Raw genomic sequence first — 24537 nt, 5'->3', positions numbered from 1 at the left:
GAACCTCTATGTGAGATAACAAGGGTCTATGAGAGACTCTAGACAACTTATCACTATGTCTGAGATTCCTGCTTTGTTGTGAGAAAGAACAGGAGGCTGTGTTTCCTGGAAGCCTTGAAATACGGGCAAAAGCAGCAGACCCAGTGATCTTCTAACCAGGACTGAACTGACCAGCGCCTGCATTCTTACTTCTGTTACCTCTGCCTGAGAGCTCAGGTGCTACCTCAGAGATCCCCCAGTAGAGCGGTAACTAAAATAAAACTTGCTCTTTGCAATGCATTCCTGTCCTCTGGCTCTTCTTGCAACATGCCTGCGTATGTGTACACAGTTTATAAACAGATAGTCCATATTCCAGTGATAGATTTAGGGATTTTTTTTCACATTTGGTTAGCGTATCTATATGTAAAAGAAAGAGATATATTTAATTCTGTCACACGTGGTTCAACAGTATTATACACACAGGGAGGCTTGTAAATTGATTAGCCATTGTTGAGAAAGTTCTTTTCCCTACGTTTCCCACGCCAGAGACTCTTGATTGGATCTCTTGGTTTTCATCAAGAGGGCTGTCAATCAAAGACCTCACTTTCAGTTACTTAAGTTCTAAGTAATAACTAAATCTTCCTATCCCCTTCTATATGCTGCTCTATTCCTTTACTTACCTCTAGAGATGCACGTCCCCTTATCTTCTGAGGCCTTTTTTGCTTGACAAGACAGGAAGTTCAGAAGTTCACAGCTTGCAGATCTTATGCTAGGCAAACTTATATTATGCTATGCAAATTGTATGTGTTCAGTTTCTAAACAAGCTCTGTAAGAACCAGTATACCAAAGAATTGAAGAAGCTAAGGTAGTCTATTCCCTTAACAGCCATTTTTCAAACTTTGATATTGTGGCTGTGTACTCCTCACGTCCAGCTCCCCTAAGCCCATCCTGAAAGCACCAGAAACTTCTACACCAATAGGCCAGTATAGTCATGCAAATACTCCATGTCAACACACAAGGTCCTTGAACAAAGGAAGGCCTTGGTTGAGAGAAGTGTCTAGACCACTACCATAAATGACCACAGTTCACATTCAACCTAGGGTATAAATGGAATTTGCTGGAGACATTTATTGAGTTGGCCTTTCTCGGAGCAACCAGTCTGCAGTCACCAACTCCCCTCCTGAGACTGGAATGCCATGTAAGGCAAGTTCCTCGAGAACTGAGACATTTTACCTTATTGGTGAGTCCTCTTCTGAATACCCCTGAGAGTCTTCACTTTTTATGAGCAAGAAGAAAAACATTTTGAATCACCATTCTGGAGTTCTGGGATCTCATCCTTGGAGTCAGATTCAGTTATGTAGCAACCGAACTCCTAGACAGTATCTGAATTCGTGTTCTGTAATATTGTCAGAGTGTTGAACAATTCTGGATAAACCCAGTTTCTAGCTGGTTCTGCATTAAACACTTCTGGTTAGAATAAAGTCTGTTTGGAGCATATTGCCTGCCTGAATTGATTTTTGGGGAGCTCCTGTGACATTGAAATTGGCATAGTGAGCAGAGAACCAAAACAGGAGGAATTTTTGTGGAGCCACAGCTGTAATTCTTCTGCCCTTGTAGACAGGAGGTGGAAGAGAAATGGATCAATCCTCAAGTCATCACAACCACCTGTAATACCCTGTGTGCTATACTCTGTGCCAGCCTGTGTGTCAGCTTAAAAAGAGATAATTGGAGATATAAAGTATAAAGTTAGAATAGCAACGAGAAATGGAAAGGGAACGGGAAAGGGAAAGGGAAAGGGAAAGGGAAAGAGAAAGGAAAAAGGAAAGGGAAAGAGAGAGAAAGAGAGAAAGAGAGAGAGAGAGAAAGAGAGAGAGAATGGGAAAGGGAAAGAGAAAAAGAAAAAGAGAAAGAGAAAGAGAAAGAGAAAGAGAAAGAGAAGAGAGCAGACACTTGCATTGGAACCAAGGTTTGAGATTGTGAAGGGGGACAACCCCCAGCATTGCCTGAAGTTGAAAGTTTATGTGAATGTGGATTCCAAGGATGAGGATGGAGAAGTCTGGGGAGACTCTGAGGACCTCTTATTTAAACAGGCGAGAAACCCTGAGCTATTGTCTGTGCAGCCCAAAGACAGGTCCTGATCTTAGTGAATGGAAAATTCAGTTTTCGCACAGTGGGACAGATGGAGTCTGAAGTGCTGTTAAGAGATGGTGAGACAGGAAGGTAGTGGAGACTCAGAGTGAGTCGAAGGAAAAGATTGTTAGAGTCAGCAGAAGGAATACAAAATGCCAAAGATATAGTTTTCATTATTTCCCTAAGGGAGGAAGACAAGCCCCAATTTGCCTTTCCCTGGGAAGGGACACAATACACTTCTGCTTGGCTTTCACAAGGGATAAGCACTCTCTCCCACTGTTGCCCACAGTGTCTTAGCTATGCTCCTTGAGACTGTGAAAGTACCATTGAGCATTCACATATCTTAGTATATAGATGACATCTTGGTGGATGGACACAACAAGGAACAGCTTGGGCAGGTAGCTGAGACTATCAGGAACCTAGTGACAAAATGCTGAATTAGATAGTCCACCTTCCAAATGCCAAGGTCCTAGGCAGGAAACAGAATTCCTGAGGGCTTGCTAGATCATGGGAGCTATTGCAGCACCTGATGATGCCTTATTGGGCATGGAGAAGTGGCAAACTCTGAAAAATCAAAGACGAGGTGCAACAGCTGTTGGGCACATTGGAGTACTGGTGAAAACACATACCAGGACTTTTGGTGATTGCCTGCCCTCTATATGACCTGCTTTGGAAGAGCAGGAAATGGGATTGGAACTCACAGCATAAGAAGGCCCATAACATTCTGAAAGACAAAATTAAAATCTGTCAGGGGCTGGGCCTGCTGCACCCACAAGATTAATTCAACGTAGAATGTGAGTTCTCAGAGCATGCTTCCTATTGTGCCACATTGCAAAAGAGACCACAAGGGCTGGACAGACCCTTGTTTGTTTATCAAACAGTGCAAATACTGCACTAGTGGTTTAGTGTTCTACACACCCCTGAGAGTATTCAAAGTGACAACAGAAGCCCCTTCATGGCCACTGTGGTTCAAGGTTGGTTTTGAGGTGAAGGTATTAGGTGGGTGTTCCATACACCATACCAACCCGAAAGCAATAGGACGGTTGACTGGACTAATGGTCTGGTGAAAAACATACTGATATTTCATGACCCATTTGAGACACAGGCCTGATGCAAGCAGTCCTTATTGTTAAAAACCACTGGGGGAGTTATGGGAGCTCCTGAATCAGGGCATTTTTGCCCCAAGAAGCCACCAATAGACAGTAATTCTATGCCAAACAATTGAAAGAACCAGCCTCCACAGTAACACACCAGGGAAAACCTGTCATGGTGAGGCTGCCTTCCATTGGCATTGTGCCCACAAGCCTGGCAAAACCCAGAGGCCTATCTGCGTGGAAAGCTCTGGATCGGAGTTGGAAAATCCACTGAAGTAGCACGTGGTGGATAATCCCTGATGTCTAACCAAAAGCCCCACTTCTAAGCCTGAAGCTTAGCACAATTCCTAAAGCACAATGGAGAAATTGGTTACACTGTCACTTCTTCTAGAAATGGTGGCGGTGGCCAGCTTTGACATTCTGAAGTGTGATAGAAGCCCTGATGCAGCAGGGAAGGCTGGAAATATTAATGACCAAATCTAGAGTAGGCATTGTTTTTGGAAGAAGTCATGGGGAGCTGTTGTGGCTGTCCAGATAAAGAAACTGTCTCTGATAACCACAAAAACAAGTTTAGGTTCATTAATGTGCATGGTAATGGTAATGAACTGGGTTCTGCCATAATGGAACTTACAGATACAGAACCAACTTTTTATGCTTGTAAGGGGGACTCTGTAGTATGGTACTACCTTTCTTTCCGTCACTATGTTTAGGACTTAAATATTTTCCCTTTGGAAAAGAGTGAATGTGGCAATCTGGACAAGGAATCTTTGCCTTGAATGTAGCTGTACTGAAGAGCTATTTAACAGGTTGCAAGAGATAATGCAGAATAAGACCATAAATGTGGCAGAAAAAGCACTAGTCAGCATGTGAAGTCCTGGACATGTCAAGAGAAAAGTGTTGTATTCACATCCTGAATGTATGGATGCCACTTCAGGACCAAATCCAAAAAATGAAGAAAGCATCAAAGGACTCAGAGGCAGTTGTTGTCAGACAGGGGACTCATTATTTGGGAAAAGTTTTCATGTGTTTGGTTTTTCTTTTGTCAGGGTGGCCAAGCAGCCTTCTGCAACCTTAGGATAGTGCTTTCTGCTGTTGTTCATCATTGTTGTTAGAGTTCTACCATTGATTAACTATTGATTGTTATTGTATTATTGCTTACTGATAGTTGTTCTGATAGCTGGTAGATAACTGAGAAATGGTGGTTGACTGAGCAAAACGGCACTCCCTTTTAACATTGGAGGCAGCAGGTAACTGTATCACCACTCCAGAGAGAGCAGTTGAATCATGACTGTGGTCATGACTGCTCTGTGGCAGAAGCACTTCCCTCTCAGCCCTGGAATATCAGCTGGTGCGCCACTGTGGTGACATGTACGTCCCTTTGCCAACAGCAGAGCTGTTCCAGCCCTCTGACCATTTCTGTGGCTCCTCTGGCCCCTGTCCAACAGGTCCATGTCTGTCCTGTACTGAGGGCTCTAGAGCTGGACACAGGACTCCAGGTGGGGTCCCACCAAAGTGGAGCAGATGGGCAGAATCACCTCCCTTGACCTGCTAGCCACACTCCTTTTGATGCAGCCCAAGATACGATTGGCCACCTGAGCTGCAAGTGCACATTGCTGGCTCAGGTCCAATCCTTCATTCACCAGTACCCCAAGTCCTTCTCTGCAAGGCTGCTCTCAATCCCTTCATCTCCATCCTGTATTGATATCAGGGGTTTCCCTGACCCAGGTGCAGGACCTTGCACTTGGCCTTATGGAACCTCATGAGATTCACCTGTGTCCACTTTCCAAGCTTGTCTAACTCAGCATCCCATTGCTCGGGTGTGTTAATTGCACAGCTCAGTTTGATGTCATCTACAGACTTGTGGAGGCTGCACTCGATCCCACTCTTTATGCCATTGAAGAAGACATTAAACAGTACTGGTCCCAATACAAGAACCTGAGGAACAGCACTTGGCAGCAGTGTCCATCCAGACATTAAGCCATTGATCATTACCTTCTGGATGTGACTATCCAGCCAATTCCTTGTCCACCAGACAGTCTTCCCATTCTTCACTGGACCTCTGTTTTTGTCAGGCGGGCTACCACTCAAAGTCCTGACCTTGAGGTGCTTCTTCTGCAGCTGGAGAAAAATAAGTTCCTGACACAAACCAAAACATTAAATGTCACAGAATGATAGAATCATAGAGTGATAGAATGATAGAATCACAGGATCCTAAAATGTCCTGAGTTGGAAGGCACCCACAAAGATCAACGAGTCTAACTCCTCTCCCGGCATATGACAACCCCACAGTTTACACTGTTTCTGAGGGCATTGTCCTTCTTGAATACTGAAAGCCTTGGGACTTTGCTACCTCCCTGGGGAGCCACTTCCAGTGCTCCACCACCCCCTGGGTGAAGAATCTATCCCTAATGTCTATCCTAAACTTTCCCTGGCATGTCTTCCTGCCATTTCCTTGGGCTTGATCAAGAGATCAGCATCTGCCATTCCTCCTCCCCTTATAAGGAAGCTGCAGACCGTGATGAGGTCTCCTCTTAGTCTTCTCTTCTCCAGGCTGAACAAACCAGGTGACTTCAGCTGCTTCTCATATGGCTTCCTCTGCAAATCCTCCACTTACTTCGTACCCCTCTTCTGGACACTCTCCAGTAGCTTTATAGCTTTTTTATCCTCTGGCACCCAGCCCTGCACACAGTGCTCTAGGTGAGGCTGTACTGGTACAGATTAGAGCAAGACAATCGCCTCCCTGCCCAGCTGGCAATGCTGTGCTTGAGGCACCCCAGGACAAGGGTGGCCCTCTTGGCTGCCAGGACATACTGTTGGCTCATGTTCAACTTGCCATTATCCAGAACTCCCAGATGCCCCTCTGCAGAGCTGCTTTCCAGCATCTTATTCCCCAGTCTAAATGTACAGCCAGGGCTGCTGTGTCCCGTGTGCAAAATCCAGCACTTGCCCTTGCTGAACTTCATGCAGTTGGGGACTGTCCAGTTCTTCTATTTGTCCAAATTCCTTTGGCACTCAAGAATCTCAAGAGCTCCTCCCAATTTTGTGTCACATATAATCACAGAAGCACAGAATGTTAGGGATTGGAAGGGACCTCGAAAGATCATCCAGTCCAATGCCTCTGCTGGAGCAGGAACCCCCAGATGAGGTTACACAGGAAGACGTCCAGGCAGGTCTTGAATGCCTCTAGGGTAGGAGACTCCACAACCCCCCTGGGCAGCCTGTTCCAATATTCTGTCACCCTCACTGAGAAGAAGTTTCTTCTCACACTTAAGTGGAATCCTTTGTGTTCCAGTTTGTACCCATTACCCTTTATCCTATCACTGGTTGTCACCGAGAAGAGCCTGGGTCCATCCTCATGACACTCACCCTTTATATATCTGTAAACATTAATGAGGTCACCCCTCAGTCTCCTCTTCTCCAAGCTAAAGAGACCCAGCTCCCTCAGCCTTTCCTCATAAGGGAAATGCTCCGCTCCCTTCATCATCTTTGTTGCCCTACACTGGACTCTCTCCAGCAGTTCTCTGTCCTTCTTGAACTGAGGGGCCCAGAACTGGACACAATATTCCAGCTGTGGTCTCACCAGGGTGGAGTGGAGGGGGAGGAAAACCTCTCTTGACCTACTAACCACCCCCTTCTAATACACCCCAGGATGCCATTGGCCTTCCTTGCCACAAGGGCCCAGTGCTGGCTCATGGTCATCCTGCTGTCCACCAGGACCCCCAGGTCCCTTTCCCCTACACTGCTCTCTAATAGGTCATTCCCCAACTTATCGTGGAACCTGGGGTTATTCCTGCCCGGATGCAAGACTCTACGCTTTCCCTTGTTATATTTCACTAAATTTTTCCCTGCCCAACTCTCCAGCCTGTCCAGATCCCGCTGGATGGCAGCACAGCCTATGGCGTGTCAGCCACTCCTCCTAGCTCGATGTCATCAGCAAACTTGCTGATAGTATACTCTATTCCCTCATCCAAATCATAGATGAATATATTGAATAATACTGGTCCCAGTACTGACCCTTGAGGCACTCCACTAGATACAGGCCCCCAACTAGACTCCGCACCATTGACTCTCTGGCTTCTTCCCTTCAGCCAGTTTGCAGTTCACCTCACTACCCTGTCATCCAGACTGTAGTCCCTCAGTTTAGCTATAAGGATGCTGTGGGAGACTGTGTCAAATGCCTTACTCAAGTCAAGGTAGACCATGTCCACTGCTCTGCCATCATCCATCCATCTTGTTATGTCCTCATAAAAGTCAATGAGGTTGGTCAAGCACCCTTCGGTGAAGCTGTGTTAACTACCCATCAGCAAACTTACTTATATTCCCTCAAGTCCCGTGTCTAAGTCATTTATGAAGATAGAAAGAGTGCTGGCTCTAAGATGGATTCCTGTGGGACCCCGCTAGTGTTAGCTCACCAGCCCGACACAACCCAATTTACAAGAGCCCTTTGAGCCTTGCCTGTCAGCCAATTGCTCACACACTCCATTGTGTGTTTATCCAGCTGGATGCTGGACATCTTGTCCAGGAGGATACTGTGAGTAACAGTATCAAAGGCTTTACTGAAATCCAAAAATACTATACCAACAGGCTTTCCTTGGTCAACTGAGTGGCTAACCTTGTCATAGAAAGAAATTAAGTTGGTTAAGTGGGACTTGGCCCTCATCAACCTGTGCTGGCTGGGACCAGTGACTACATTGTCATTCAGATGTTTCTCTGTAACTCCCAGAACAAACTTCTCCATGATATTACCAGGTGCAGTACAAGTCCCAGATTGATTGGGAGTTTATTGTTCACACAGCCATGGTTCTTTAATGCAGGGCTATGTTGAAGACCAAGGCGAAGAAAACATTAAACGTCTCAGCTTTGTCTGTGTCACTGTTAATAAAGTGACGATGCTCATCAAGAAATGGGCCAATGGAATTTCTAGTATTCCTTTCACCATTAATATATTTTTAAAAGCCTTCTTTATTGTCCTTCACAGAACTGGCCAGCTTCAATTCTAATCCTTCTCTTTTGACTTAGTTTAGATGACACTCTGTTCTTTTACTTACCTACACCTCCCCTTATCTTCCGAGGCCTTTTTTGCCTAATGAGGCAGGAAGCTCTGAACTTCAAAGCTTGCAGAAGTTGTGCCAAGCAAAGTTAGTTATGCTAAACGAATCCTGGATAAGCATTTTCTAAACAACCTCTGCAAGAAGCAGTACACTAAATAATACAATAAGGTAAGGCAGCCTGTTCCCTAAACACCATTCTTCAGGCTTCGATATATAAATCAAAGTCGAAAACGATCATAGCAAGAGTCACTAAAATCATGATAGGGTGTAGCATAAGGTTCAATGCTCCAGCTGCTGTCAGAGACCATTCCAACAGGATTTCTCACCTCCCATGTTCTCCATCTTTCTTCATTCTTCCTAGGACATGACATACCCTCTCTGCATCATGATGGACAGTGATTAGGGATTTCTGTCCATTTGGTCTGAGGTTTTTTTAGCCATTGTTTCACGTCTTCGTACTGCAACACTTTTCTTACCAGTGTGAGAGTCATTCCAATAAGGGTAAGGACTTACAGGCTTTGATGAAGAGAAAAAATCTGTCCTCTAGGCAAGGCCCATAATGCTGGTCTGTCTAGTGATCACCAGGTGAGGAGCTCAAGTTAATTTCTAATTTGTGCCCCTGTGATCAAAGCAAGAACACTTATAGCCATGCTGAGAACATGGCATTGGCTTGTCTTGAGATCACCTGGTGGCCCCAAGATGGATCTGTATCACCATAAGGATGCATTGTTTCAGCAGGTGCTTGTGGGAATATCTGCATGTAAACACCCTCTCCTACAACTAGGACATGTCAGTTTGGAAACACCTAGATTGAAAATGCTCTGACCGAAGGTCCCATCCACAGCAATAAAAAGCCGACGGAGAAGACACATTGGCAGGGCACTACAAGGAGCAGATCCCTGAGTAGGCCAACTGTCTGCCTGCTGCAGAGATGGTGCAAGTGACTCCCTTCCTCCTGGTGCTCAGCCTGGCCCTGGTGGCTCCCGGCTTCTCTGAGAGAAAGGTAACCAAGGGCTAGGATGCACGGGGCAAGGTGGCAGGAGGACTGCGGCTCCTGAGGTACCCAATTAGCCAATCAGGTTAACCTCTTGTCCCCACCATGTGTGGGTCCCCTGTACATCCCCAGGGTTGTGGCTCCCCCACCCTGCCATGCTGAGCTTCTGGCAGAGCTGCTGCCAGTTTGGGACTGACCAAGGATGGGGTACTCCTGGGGGCTCCGGGGGTCATGCCAAGGTGCAAATGTTGCTGGGGTCTGGGACAGGACTGGATTCACATTACAGCACTGGCAACGTGCATTTGCCATGTCTAGTACTGCATTTCCCACACTTACATGTCTTCCCTCTGTGTCCCCACAGGAGAGGCACCTCTGTCTTCACCCGCCTGGTCTCACAGAGGGAGGATGACATCGTGGGGGATTTCAATGCTGACGAAAACAACTGGGATGCAGACCCACTCTCCTGGACCAAAATGGGCCAGCGCTCACAGGAGAAGTTTGGCAGTGCAGGGGATTTTGAGACTGATGGAATTGCCTGGGATGCAGACCCCATCTCAGGCTCCACCATCTCAGGCTCCACCACCTGCTTCTAATATACAGATACCATCTCCTGTCCCACCACCTGCTTCTAATATGCACACCCCATGTCCTGCCCCACCACCTGCTTCCGAAAATAAAGCTTTGCTGCAAACACCCACCCATCTCCTGTCATATTGTGACTCAGTGCCCACATTCTCCTCCCTCCTCAATGGCATTCCATGACCTCTCCCGTCGCTGTCCCCAAGGCCCAGTGTGTGTCCCTGCTGTGACCTCCCTATGTCTCAGGTTCCTCCATCACAACCCCCACCACCCCACCATGCTCTCTCAGGATTCCCACCTTGCCCAGGGAACAGGACCCTGCTCAGCCTGGCATGGTGCCCGGTGGTTCAGCTCACACCGGGGTGGCCCTTGGCAGGAGGCACAACATGGGCAGCTGCTGCCCAACTGCAACCCCCTCCACTACAAAAGATGCTGAGCAGAGATAGGGTGGCAGCATAGGCATGGCCAGGGCACCACTCACATCCATTCGCAGTTGGTGCTGCTGCCATGGGGAACCTCTGCTGCTGCCTCCTTCTTGCCTTGGTCATGCTCAGCATCCACAGCACTGCTGTCAGGAAGGTAAGAGTAGCCTGGAGGCAGTGCCCAGCCTGGGGCTGCCATCTCCTGCTGTGCCATGCTGTCTCATGTCCCCAGGGTGCAGGGTAAGTGGATGAGGAGCTGCGTACTCTGCCTGTGCTCTGCTCTGTCGTGCTGTGCTGTGCCATCCTTGGGGAGCAGCGCGAATGGCTGACGGGCTGCTCCGCTCGTGTTGTGCTGTGTTGTCTGGTGCCATACGGTGCCATTCACTGACCCCCAGGGTGCAGCGTGTGTGACCACAGGGCTGCCGGCTCTGGCTGTGCTGTTCCCAGGGATAGTGTTGGTCACCTACCCTGGGTGCCCATCACCCCCAGCTCTGCTCTACCCTGCTCTGCCCTGCCACAGAAGGCAGATGTGCTGGCCCAGCCAGTTCCCATGCCACTGGTCCCAGTTGCCATGAAGAGGAGCCGTGCTAGCCCCCAGACATACAGGACATGTATGTGGCTTCCAACAGCACTTAGATCTCTTCCAATGAAATATAGAACCCTCACTTTTTCCTCACTTGTTGCACGACTCATGCCAAAGGCACATTGAGAGTCAGTATAAATATTTACTTGCTGATTGTACTACCTTAGTACAATCACAATGTGGCTCACCATCAAAGCAAACAGGCAGTGAAATTGCTGGGTTCAAAACGTTAAATCTTTTTAAAGTAATATCATCTGCATTTACAATTCTTAATTCATAATAATATGATGTTTGTGGGGGAAACGTTTGTGAAGCATGTTGTTTAAGAATCAGTTCTACTTCGTGAAGGACATACACGGTTGTTGGGTGAATGTTGCATTAAGAGAATCAATTTAGAATTTAAGCCTCGTGCAAGGTGTCTAGGTTGAACTTCTGAGTGATGCAAATGACCTCAAGTCAGCACTGTAAGTCTAAAGTGCTTAACAGTCATTCTGGCGCACAGATGCACCAATAGTATAATGTATACTATACTATACTGTACTATACTATAGGTCTGGGCACATTGAGGTTGAATTTGTACAATTAGATTCACAAATAGTGCAGGACTGTCATGATCATTGAATCTTTGCGCTGCACGGATGCATGAATAGCATAATATACATGCTGCACAGATGTACAAATAGCATAATACATACTATAGGTCTGGGTGCACTATACTATAGTTCCGGGAACGTTCAATGAGAAAATTCCACAACCATATCCACAAATAGTGATGTTTATTAAAGCAGCAGGTTCTAGTTCTTATAGATGCTGTTGATAAATACACTGTCTGCAAAAACACACTTTAGTTGATATGTTAGTTGCAAGAAGTAAGTATTGGTAGCCTATATATATAAATTCTCAGATGACTATATAGCACTATTAGTATGATTACAAAATATGAGCTTGACATCTAAACTTGATACAACTAAGTGCACAAATCTTACCCAAGAGCATCCCCCTGAGTGCAGGGAAGATATTCTCAGCCTGTCGACTGGTCCCAGAAGTCCTAGTATGCTGTTCCTTTGACTTCTCAGTGATGTTGTCTTCCCCCCTCACTGTTCCTCTATTGATAGGGTAATTTATATTATTTTCTATGTTTTGGTGCAGCTTGAGGGACTCTTATCATACATACTCTTGTTATTGATTGGTTTTGAAATCCTTGCTTTGATTTTTAAGGTAAAAACCTTACTGTACATGCTTGAAGGTAGGCTGGAGGTGGGTAGTCTTTGAGATGGAGTTGTATTTTGGTATTAGAATGAGATTATAATGAGCTAAGTTCATCCATTCGACAATTTTCTGGCTCAGTAACTAGCATTTTGGACAGAAATGAGCATTTATCCCTCTTAACTGACAGCAGGTACACCTTATCTTCAAAACTGGCAGCAGCTTTACCATCTGGTTACTGCATTTGCACCTTGTTACAAAGAAGGCCCAGCTGTGATACCTTCATATTACTCTGCCCCCCATATCTTTAATTGAGTTTCCTCAGGCAATACCAGTTAAGAATGCAGGCCAGGTGTGTGGGGGGTGAAATTATACAGAGCAGATTTCTTTCCCACTGCCCATCTGTCTTAAATCCAGAAGATGTAGAAACAGCTTTATTCTCAATTAATGCATCTGTGACATTTAGTTTCAGTAATTTGCCCTCTCAGTAATAATTTCACAGGTGACCCAGATCTAATGGTCCACTCGTTTTTATGATAGTCATTGAGGCTGCTATCCCCTTAACAGAGGAATTTTTCCTGCTGCTATGGATGCCGTTGAATTGAGTAACAAGCCACAGTGTGTTGTTGTGTATCAAGCTTTTGAGCAAGGACTCCTCTGTCACTCTTTTGTTGTCATGCACAAATAGCTCAAAGGGTTTGGAGTGATCTGGTGATCTCTATGCCAGAGCAGAAAGTAAAGCTCCTTTTATAGCTTGGAAAGCCTTTTCTCTTCTCTGGACTCACCATATAGGTTTCAATTCCTCTGCCTCAATAGCTTCTGTTGATGGCTTACTTACCTCTTCTAGTATCCAGGGTCTGCAGTAGCTTGCTGTGCCTAAAAATACTTGCATTTGTTTCCTTGTTACTGGTTGAGATACTTCTGCAAGAGACCAGACCCATTCTGGGTCTACTAATCTTTGTCCTACTCTTTATATAAATCCTAAATATTTTGCTTCCTGCTGACAAAGCTGAAGCTTAGAAAGAGATGCACGGTGACCTTTTTCTGCTAAAGCAGCACACAGACAAATAGTATCTGTTAAGGAATCTTCACCTGTCTGACTGGCAAGTAACAAATCATCTACATATTGTACACATGTAGTACCTCCAGGTAATGCAATAGCTTTCAGATTTTCTCCTTGCACCCTGGGATGTGATCTTTAGAATGGTTGTGGATGGCAGAGGTGGCTTGGTCCACAAACACTGTTGCTACCAATTAATCATTAGAATTCTGGAGAGTCATTCAGCCGTATGTTGCCCACACATCAACCAAGCCTGTCACAAGCTTCCCCAGTAGTCACTGAGGTGATCCTCTGCCCTCTGTATATGTTCTTATCCTTTAGTACAATTTACATGTATGTCCTCAGAAGCTCCAGATGCAACAGCTCTCTCAATAACAGCAGGGCCGTCAATGAAAGTCACAGGTTTCAGTTGTTATTTTGCACCTTCAGCTGGAGAAAAATATGTTCCAAGCAATAACCAAAACTTCCTACTGTTTCAAGTCTTTTTAGATGCTGTTCTGTTCCTTTACCTACCTCGAGGGATGCTGCTCCCCTTATCTTCTGAGGCCTTTTTGCATAAAGAGGCTGGGAGTTCAGAAGTTCACAGCTTGCAGAAGTTATGCTAAGCAAGCTTACATTGTGCTGTGCAAAATTATCTGGTCACTTTCTAAACAGGTTCTGTAAGAAGCAGTATACCAAGTAATCCAAGAAGTTAAGGTAGTCTGTTCCCTTAACAACCATTCTCCAAACTTCAATATAGAAATAAAAGTTGAATAGTAAGCAGAGTATAACAACAGTCACTAAAATCGTGATAGGGTGTCCCATGAGGTTCAATGCTCCAGCACTTAGAGCCTTTGCTCAAGACACCTGTCCTGTATGCAGGAACGTAATCCTGGCCTGTGTAGTGAGCACCAGGTGAGGAAGGCCAGTTCATTTCTACCCACTGCCCATGTGATCAAAGTAAGAACACTTGTAATGAAGGTAAGAACACGATTTTGCTGTGTCTTGAGATCACCAGCTGGTGTGGTGGATGCATTCTCCAGCCACCCCACTCCCCCAGCCAAACCAGCAGCAGTTTGGAACAGACTCCAAAGGACGTAAAGGCCTGAGCTGCAGCACAGCCAAGGACTCCTTTTAGGAAACCCACGAGAAAGTAGAACAGCACACTGAACACTGATAAGTTGTGGGTGCAAGGAGTCTCCTGCGCGCCTTTCCCACTGCACGTGATTTGACTATGAGACAACCACTTTATTCCACAAATAGGACAGCCGGGGTGAGCCTACTTGTCCTTTCTCTGCTAGAGAAGTGTAGCCATATGGTGATTATCTTTTACCACTCACAGATCACTGGATGATCCCCAGAGCTTGCTTCAAGAGACCTAGGATCCAGACTTTGAAGTGAAGTGAGACCAGGTGTGAGACTGGTGTGAGGCATCGAGGATGTGGGGCATGGATGGGGCAGAGCTTGTCTGACATCCAGACTGATCTGTAAGAGTATTCCTTCTCATCAGCATCATGCTTCATATTTAAGAGCACTTGGGGCCTTCTGGTTTTTGCTCTTCTGCTGTGTCTCTCTCTCTCTGTGACACAGCCAGGGGAGTTTCAGTCTGGAAGTTTAGTCCAGCCTTTTGCCATTTTGCAGAGACCTCTGGGCTTTTCTGCCTTTTTCCTTTTTTCTCTGTTTTGCTCGGCTGTTCAAGACTGTGATATCGCCTCCTGGGGCTGGCTTCTTATTGTATATGGAGTTTGTGGGGAATTGCCTTGATCATCTTTTATTTCTATTATATATTTCCTAGTAGTTATTTTATTAAACTGTGTTTATCTCAATCCAAGTTTTCCCCTCCCCTTTTTATTCTCTCCCCTCTTGGACGGGGGTGTGGGGGAGGAGTCAGTGAAAAGCTATTGTGGTTGTATTGCTAGCTCAGGTTAAACCATGACAATCAGTTCTTCCTGTCAAGCTTACTGAATAGGGTCCCCCATACAATATTTCAAAAGGGTTTACTTTTCCTCTGACTCTTGGGGTAATGCAAATTTTCAGTAATGCAATTGGCATTAATACATCTGTCCATTTTAAATTATTTTCCTGACACAAATTAGCTAATTGGCTTTCTATGGATTGGTTCATTCTATCTAACTTTCCACTCAGCTGAGGTCTCCTAGGAGTATGCAGATATCTTTCTCCCAAGAAGAGTAGAAATGGTCTGTATTATTTCTGCTATAAAATGTGGGCCTTAATCTGATGAGATCCTGTCTGGAATCCCAAATCTTGGTATGATTTCATTCAATGATTTCTTCGCTACTTCCCTAGTTTTGTAGGTCTGACATGGGAAGACTTCAGGCTATCCAGAAAAGGTATCTCCTTATACTAAAATATATTAGGAATTACTACATTTTTGTAATTTGGAAAAATAAATTTGCAACTGTTTTCCTGGAAAATTCCCTCTTTTCACGTCTCCAGGTGGAGGCTTCAGTCTTCTTTGATGGTTATTTCTACAACACATCATAAAACTGCTCCCAACTGTATAGATAGTCTACTCTGGTTATTGCAGTGAAGTATCTTCTAAATCTGGTCTGCTAGAAAAGACTTCTTCAATAGTTAGTATGTGATCATGCTCCAAATTTTCATCCCTAGACACAAGCAATTAAGTAGCAGGATTCAGAAACGTTGTTGTTTTTAAACTTACATCATCCTGTTGCAGGAATGCTGCTTGGTACTGCACCATTCTGCCAGGTGACAGCCAATGGTGTCCTCATCATTCCAGCACTGAGGCCACAGCATGCAATACAAATACAGTAATCTTCTTTCTCCAGATTAGTTTCCTTTGCCTCCTGAATCAGCAACCCAGTCACACCTACTTGCCCAGCTTCTAATTCTTTTGCCAGTATGTTATGAAATAAAGTAGGACTGTTCTTAAATTCTTGTGGCAAACTGGTCCAGCAAGCTGCATCTTTCTTCCAGTGGCAGAGCTTTCTCAGTCAAAGGCAAAAATCTTCTGGCTCTCTGAATCCAATGGTATACAGAAAAAGGAATCTTTCGAGTCTAAAACAATAAAACAAATGTTATTTCCTGCTTTATTAGTCAAAAGAGTGTATGGGTTTGGCACTACTAGGTGCACATCTGTCACAATCAGATTAATGTCTCTCAAATCTTATACCAACTGGTATTCCATGGTATGTGTCTTCTTTACTGGCAAAATGGGGATATTATATTCTGATTGGCATTCCCACAAAAGTCCACAGTGTGTAAACTTGTTTATTAAACTCCCTAACCCCATTACAACTTACATGTTTATTGGATTTTGTTGTTTGTTTGTTTTTTTTTTTCTTCCTGGCTTGAGTTTCTGTTTCAGTTCTACTTTTATCAGTGTAGCATTGGCTTTACCAGGTACTTCAGCTGTCCATACTAGTGAAAATACGACATCCAAAATTTCCTTAGAGATTTCTTGCTCACTGTGCTGTTTTAACTGCAGCAAATAGATCTGTGCCTTCCAAGCATTTTCTTGTGTGAGACGCAGCTGAACAGAGTTCTCAGGAAACGTTGTTAACGTTGTTAACAAATCTCCACGTAAGAGAAGCATAGGGCATTCTGGCATACACAAGAGTTAGTGTTTTAAAATTTTGTTCCCAGTTTGGCATTCCATTGGTTTCAAAATTGGCCTTCACTCTTTCTTTTCTGTGACCCTAAGAACTGACATGGTGAATTTGCTAATAGATCCTTTGCAACAGCTACTACAGAATACATTGCTCTGGTGCCTACCTAAAAATCCATAGTTTCATTCCCCAGCTTTGTTGGAAACAAGGGATCTGCTGTGGATGCCTGTAAATTCACCCCAGTGTGCTTTCTTCAGTATCATAGTTCTCTAGCCATAATACATCTGCCACTGAGGAAGGTTCTGCCTCCATTTACTGGTGCCTCCTTAGTAGTGAGCAGTCAGCTTTCCAAAACATATATATATGTATTTACAGTAAAACTACTCTTTTTTTAAAAGGATATTGACATGAGAGCTTCTCACTGCACTTTTAGGCACAGGCAAGGCCACACAGGTGGCGTAATCACTGGTACAGAGTAGGAGCCACCTGGCAGGATCCTCTGTTACAATGAGCTGCTGAGTTTGTCCTGCAGTGGAGGAATCTGTGCAGCACAACACAGGCCTGAAGTTCAAGCTCAAACTGTACAGCAGAGGCCTGGGGTTTTGATCTCTATACTTCTAATTTTTCTTATTTATTTATCTATGTATTTGTTTATTACATTTCCATTTCATTCTTGCTATTATACAGTTTATAGGCAATTCCAAGTACTTGAACAAGAATCACTTCTCCAGCCCCACCAACTTTCTGCAATTTCTTACGGATGTCAATAAACAACATATTAAATGTAATTCTCTTATTTTCATTTTCTGGATCCGAACCAGTCCATATTCTAGCAGCTTTTAAAGACAATGTTACCCAGTTACACATCCATCACTGCATTAAGTTTTCTTTTTCATAACTACAGCTATTGCAAAGATTCTGTACAAATCAGAGTTTAACAACTTAGATTTTTTTCAGGTCTCAAAATTGTTGCTTAACAATAAGAACAAATGAACATTCAGTACTGTACTTCATTCAGTTTTTCCAGACTTTTACAGAACGATATCAGTTGCAATATAGTACCATAACTTAGAATTCCATGTTCACGACATTTTTCCTCATTATCCAATTTATACAAAGGCCACAATTAAATACGATACCATTTTAAACTTTCTTTTACCAGAGGAGGATACCCTCACAAATTTACTCTAATATGTAAGGATGCATCCTAAGGGTGAGTAAGACAGTATTTCAATAGAGGAACTGGTTCCCATTTTGTAATTGTCTCTCCAAATGGATTTCTTTGGGTAACAAATACAAATATGCAAACAAATACCAAGTGTGCATACACTTTTTCGCATCTGCATGTAGCAGGTTTCTCCTAATGCGGCCCTCAGTGAGCCGACTTACATGGAGATTTATTCCAAATACCAAGTGCATGCAACCAAATTCAAATATACAAACCAAATACTGAGTTATGCAGATATGCAAACCAAATACCAAGTTCAAATATGCAAACTAATCACAATTACACTTATTCAAGATGTTATCTCAATTGCAGCATTGCACCTTAGAGCTGCTCACCATCCAGCCAGGGAGAGAAACCACTGGAGTCCCCATTCAGCAGGTCGGTGCTAGCTGGAGTCCAGCTCCCTGCTGTTTTCAGTAAGGTGGGCCGGATAAGGCTCTTATCAGCATCCCATTAGGGTTGCCACAACTGTTGTCCCCAAAAGAGGGTTCTATATCTGGGTGCATACAAATGAGCCAAAGTGTAGCACACAGAGATGAGATACTATTTATTACAGAGTTATGCAAGTCTGGATGTTGGAATGAAGCCAGCATGCTATCAATAAAAGTAACAGCCATTATATACAAAATCATATCACTGCTCAGGGCAATCCTAAAGAGCAAATTGGTTACAACTTTGCATATTGGTTACATAATCAGTTTAGTGTATCATGAGCAAAGTTCAGCTAAAGGACACTTCATCCAACAGTCTTGAGATATGTGTTAAAGCAACGCTCAACTAGTTGTGTGGCTCCAAAATGTCTAGAGCTGCAAGGTCAGTCTCTCTGATCGGGTGTTTTGCAAATCACTCTTATCTTTGCCAGACTGACCTAAAACTGAAATAACTTAAATGTTTTTAGGATAGCGATTGCAGACAGGACTCATTCTTTTAAGTGATAATGACAACACCCTGTCATGACTGTGATGCCCAAAATGTTCCCTTGCCCTTCCTGCAATTCCCCCAGAACTCCCCTGCCCTCTCTGTGATGTCTCCAGAGCTTTTGTGCCCTTCTTGTTATGTCCCCAAAGATCCCTTGCCATTCCTGTGGTTTCCCCATACCTCCCTGACCTGCTTCTGATGTCCACAGAGGTCCCCTGCCCTCCCTCTAATGTCCCCACTTGTCTCCTGCCCTTCTTGTGCTGTTCCAAATGTTCCCTTGCCCATCCTCTGATGTCGCCAGGGCTCTCCTGCCCTCCCATGTGGTAACCATGATGCTCTTCTGGCCTCCCCTGTGATGTCCCTGATGCTTCCCCATCCTTGACCCCAGAATTCCTTGGCTGGTGTCACCTCCTAGTCTCAAGGCACACAGGATGTCTGCTGTCCCCTGCCCTGAGGCACAGCTTGGCACTGACCTGCAGCCCTGGACACACTCATCTCCACGTCCTGCTTCATCCCACAGGCTCCATCCCTGTATTCATGGGCCAGTGCTTCATGGATGAGACGGGGAAGGAAATTTTCGAGACTATCTGGCTCAAGCGGTCACACTTGGACAATGGGAAACCCATCATGTGAGCCTCATGTCACCACCACATGAGAGTCCCCTGTGCATCTCCAGGTTCAGGCTCTCCCGCCCCACAGAACTAAGCACCCAGCAGAGCTGCTGACAGTGTGGGGGTGATTGAGTATGAGGTACTCATGCAGGGCATCTCTAGGGGTCCTGCCATGGTGCAAACTCTGCTTGGGGGTGTGACAGAGCTTGGTGGGTGTTTGGCACCAGGAGGTTGCATGTGCCTTGTGCAAGGGTGCACTTCCCACCCTTACGTCTCCTCCCTCTGTGTCCCCACAGGTTGGAATTGTGTAGGATTGCAAAGCTGACAGAAGTGGCAGGGGTGCAGACCCCCTCTTCTGCACCACCACCTGCTTCTAATAATAATGCTTCACTGCAAACACACACCTGACTCCTGTTGTGTTGTGGCTCAGTGTTCATGCTCTTGCATCTGCCCCATGGCATCCCACGGCCTTTCTCGTCACTGTCCCTAAAGCTCAGTGTGTCTCCCCTGCCATGACACCCTCATGGCACAGGCATCTCCACTACAGCGCCCTCCACCTCACCGTTGTCTCTTGGGATACTCATCTTGTCCAGTGAGTAGGATCCCGCTCAATGTGACATGGTGATCAGTGGCCCATTTTGCACTAGGGTGGTCTTTGGCAGAAGGCCCAGCATGGACATCCACTGCCCAGTTGTAGCCCCCTCCACTACAAAAACAGCTGAGGAAATGCAGAGCAGCAGCACAGACAGAGCCCAAGCACTGCACAAGGCCACCACCGCTGCTGCTGGTGCCATGGGGAACCTCTGATGTTGCCACCTGCTCACCCTGACATTGCTTGGCCCCTGCACCGCTGCTGTCAGGAAGGTAAAGGTAGCTTGGGGGGCAGCTCCTGGCCGTGCTGTGCTGTCCCCTGGGTGCAGACTGAGAGGATGAAGGGTGCACACCCTGGCTGTGACATGTTGTGCCATGCTGTGCCATCCTCTCCCTGGGGTGCAGCACAAATGGCTAAGGAGTTGCCTGCTCCTGCTGTGCTGTGCCGTGCTAAGCCATGCTGTGCAACTCCAGGGTGCACCGTGCTCGACCAAGGGGGTTGCCAGCTCTGGTTGTGCTATCCCCAGGGACAGTTTTGGTCACCTTTCCTGTTAGGGAGGGGTACACATCACTTCTGTCTCTGTCCTGTCCTGCTCTGTCCCACCTTGGGAGGTGGAGGTGCTGGCCCAGTCCGTTGCCATGTGTAAGAGTTGGTCTGAAGAACAGTATTTGCATGAACATCACCATCAGGGACTTGAAGAACAGATGCCCTGATAAACAATGACTTGGAGGGACGCCTGAGGAAAAGAATTGTGTTATACAGGTCTCTCTGACCTGGGGGCTACAGGTAACAATAGCTACTGTCTAGAAGATGGATTTCACCTGCTGCCTCAGCCAAACTTGCCCCACCTCCTCCCTGTTACTAAGGCCAACGAAGGCCCAGAGGCTCACTGAAGGTGTTGAGGTCACCCAATAGACCAGTAAGAGACCCCTGAATGTGAGGTGATGCAGACACAGATGGGTTCTGGCAAGCAAGGGGCTGAGGAAGGCCAGCTGAGGAAGGCCAGTTCATTTCCACTCATTGCCCTTGTGATCAAAACAAGAACAAAAACAAAGCCTGTCACAATCTTCCGCAGTAGTCACTAAGGTGTTCCTCCGGCTTCTGTATCTATTTCTGTACCTTAGTTCAATTTACTCTTACCTCCTCACAAGCTCTAATTACATTTATCAGATATTAGCAGTTATCTCTCTCTGTTTGATTATTATAATCCCAATTAGGACACCTGAGGGCAGGTAGCCAGTTTTTCCAGCCTGTTAGGTTAATTTCACATGCTTTTCAATTATCTTATCTTTTTGTTTAGATAAAACAGTGCTCTCGTTAACAGGTTGACATTGGCCTGGGATGGATGATATCCCGTGCAAATATTAAAAAATAATGATGGACATCGGCCCACTCCTTCCCTTACCCTGGGTATTTGATTTCCCCACATAACCAAATCTCTTAACCAGATCCTTAAAGATCTGCCAGCTCTGCTCTGCTCCCTTGTCCCTGAGGTCAGTTTTCCAGGTGGTTCTCTTGATTAACTGCTTGAAGAGCTGGACTCAGCTTTCCTAAAATTCAGGGTCCCAACTTTATTCTTCACCTCTTCCAGAACTCTCAGGACTGCAAATTCCACCACTGCATGATCACTGCAGCCCAGGCTGTCTCTAATCTTGATGTCACTGTGTTGGTGACCATCACATCCCATATGGCATACCCTCTGGTAGGGCTGTCCATTACCTGGCTGTGAAAGTTATCCTCTGTGCGCTCCAGGAGACTCCTGGATTGCCTGCAGCTCACCCTGCTACTTTTCCAGAAGATGTTGGGTGGTTGACATTCCCTCAGAAGGTCAAGAGTGTATGAGTGTGATGTCTCCTGTAGCTGGAGTAAGACGGCTTCATCAATAGTCTCCCCCTGATCACGTAGTCTGTAGGAGATACCAACCACAATGTTCCCTTTGTTGTGTTAGTCTCCGATTCTTACCCATAAGCTTTCAGCCTGCTTGTGGCTATTCTTCAGAGACAACTCTTGATTTCTTGACGTAGAGGACAACTCCTCCTCACAACCTTCCTTGCTGGAGCCTTGAGCCATTGATCGCAGCAATCCTGTCATGGGGTTCATCCCACCAAGCTTCAGTAATGCTAACTAGGTTGTAGCTCTACAACAACACCAGCTAGGGCTTCCAGCTCCTGTTTGTTGCCCATGTTGTGTACATTTGTATAGAGGTATTTCAGCTGGGCTGTCAACTGTGTCACCTTCTTAGGGGAAACCATCTTCTTTCCTACGAGGTATCTCATCACTATTCCCCTGTTGTCTCTGATTACCCGAGCAGCCCCTTGCTGATCTCCCTTAGAGCTCTAGTGTGCACCAGCATACCTAGTATGTCACAGGGCAACAGGCTGAGGGTCTTCACTAGCACTCCACCCCTCCAAACTTGACATGCAATTCCATGGCGTGTCACAGGTGAGCCTGATATAAGTCCCCTCTGCCTTCAAGTCTAGTTTAAAGTTCTGTCAATCATTCCTGCTATCTCCTGAGCAAAGACCCTCCACTTTGAGAAAGGTGAATCTCATCCATTTCCAGCAAGCCTAATGCCGTCTAGACCATCACATTGTCAAAAACCCCCAAATTCAGCTGGTTGTCAACCAACAACCCCAGCTCCTTTACTGCCAGACAGCTTTCCAGCCACTGTTCCCCAAGCCTGCAGCATAGCATGGGGTTGTTGTGACCCAAGTGCAGGACCCGGGACTTGACCTTGTTGAAACTCTAACAAGCGGCCTTCACCAATTGATCCAGCTTGACCTGTGGCTGCTTCAATATCAGGGTGGGATAAAGAAAAGACACAAAAAGAGTTCATTTTTGAGTGTTTTTCAGGAGAATATCAGGTGAGGAGGAGAGGGATGTGGCCCCGTGCTGTGACCAGCCCTGGGGTGCCTTGGAGTTAAAGCTCCTTGGAACCCCTTTGAATCCCAGGCGAGGCAGAAGGGTGGTAAACAGTTGACAGAAGGGACAATGGTCCCCTGAGAGGGATTTTCCCTGGCTGAACATCAGTCCTGGCAGCCACTGACCTGCAGGAGCCAGAGCCTCCCGTGAGGTGCCAGGATAGCCTTGTCGTAAACTACAATGGTAGGTCGTTTAATTATTAATAGTGTTTAATCATCAGCCAATTTACCAGAGTGATATAAGTGAAATTTGTTACAATTAATCAAAAATAGCCACGAGAGTCATGCTATATTTACAGCAGGATTTTTTAACTGAAACACACACATTCACAAAAATGGTAAACTGAGAGACACACACACAAGCAGACAAATAGATAGAAAAAGCAGTTCTAAAATCAAATTACAAATACATATTAGCCTGTTATCAAAATTTCCCTTTCATGAGTATTATAAATTACTCACTTCTCTGTGTTCACCTTCATCAGAGGACAATCATCAGCTGCTCAAAATTGGGCCTTTGATCTTTGTAAAATGATCAGCAGATGATCATTGAATCTACACGAAATTGTCAATAGATGATCATTGAGCCTTCAAGAAATGAGCCCTGAGAGGCATCCCAGTCATGGTGAGACACTGGGTCACATCATGTTGAGATCTAGAACAGCTCAAATTGTCTCACTTTAGGACCATTATTTATAGGATTGCAAGATGATTGACTTTGGTCAGTATTTTTATATTCCTGCCACATTTTGCACCAGGTAGCTCTGACAGTTACCAGACTGGGCAACAATCCCATTGGTCGGAGTCTCAAACGCAATCAGGTGGCACCTCATGGTCCCATCTCACTCTCTGATCACGACAAGAACAATGTTGGCTTGCCATGTGATCGCCAAGTGAGGAGCTCTTAATTGTCCCTTCTCACTCCACCCTTTGATCAAGACAGGGACATCGTTCCCTTAGGCAGGACCATAATGCTGGCCTGTCTACTGATCACCAGGTGAGGAAGGCCAGTTCATTTCTACTCATTGCCCTTGTGATCAAAGCAACAAGACTTGTAACCAAGGTGAGAACACAATGTCATCTTGTCTTGAGATTATCAGGTGGCCCCAGGGTGGTCTGTAGCACCACATTCCACCCTATGACTAAAGTCAATCCATCCCTCCACAGAGTGGTGGTGTGGTCACCACTTGCCTCTGTGTCTATAAACAGATAGTGCTGTATTCCAGTTATAGATTTAGCGAAATTTTTCGCATTTGCTTACCATACGTATATATATATAAAAGAAAGAGTTGTATGTTATTCTGTCAAATGTGGTTCTACAGTACAATTTACACATTGGGAGGTTTTATATGTTGTTTAACCATTGTTCAGGATGTGACCCTGGGGTGCAAGAAGCCACTCTGGAGCAGGGAGAGGTTAAGGGAGGTGTTTTGGGGGTTCTAGGAGGGATGAGGCTAGAGGACAAGGAGAGGACAGCAGCTGGGTGTTTCCACTTCCTGACCATGGCTTCAGGTCTCAGCAGGTACCTTCTTGCCTGTGCACATGTTTGGGACAGCTGCAGGGGTCCTCTGCTCTGTGGCCCCGGGCAGCATCCCTGGTG

General features: G+C 45.5%; 1 protein-coding gene across 1 annotated transcript in view; it reads left to right on the top strand.

Moving 5' to 3' along the window:
* Positions 1-9185: 9185 nt before the first annotated feature.
* LOC308051890 (avidin-like) overlaps positions 9186-24537 on the top strand; it is a gene marked incomplete at both ends in the record, with an annotated part of 53964 nt that continues 38612 nt past the window's right edge. The window contains one exon of the mRNA XM_080362539.1: positions 9186-9257. Coding sequence (XP_080218665.1) covers positions 9186-9257 — 72 coding nt within the window. The remainder of the gene's footprint in view (positions 9258-24537) is intronic.

Source organism: Nesoenas mayeri, assembly GCF_963082525.1.
Source record: "Nesoenas mayeri genome assembly, chromosome: Z".
NCBI classification, from domain to species: domain Eukaryota; kingdom Metazoa; phylum Chordata; class Aves; order Columbiformes; family Columbidae; genus Nesoenas; species Nesoenas mayeri.
Note: the sequence above shows the minus strand (reverse complement) of the source record. Positions and strands in the feature narration are given on the sequence as shown.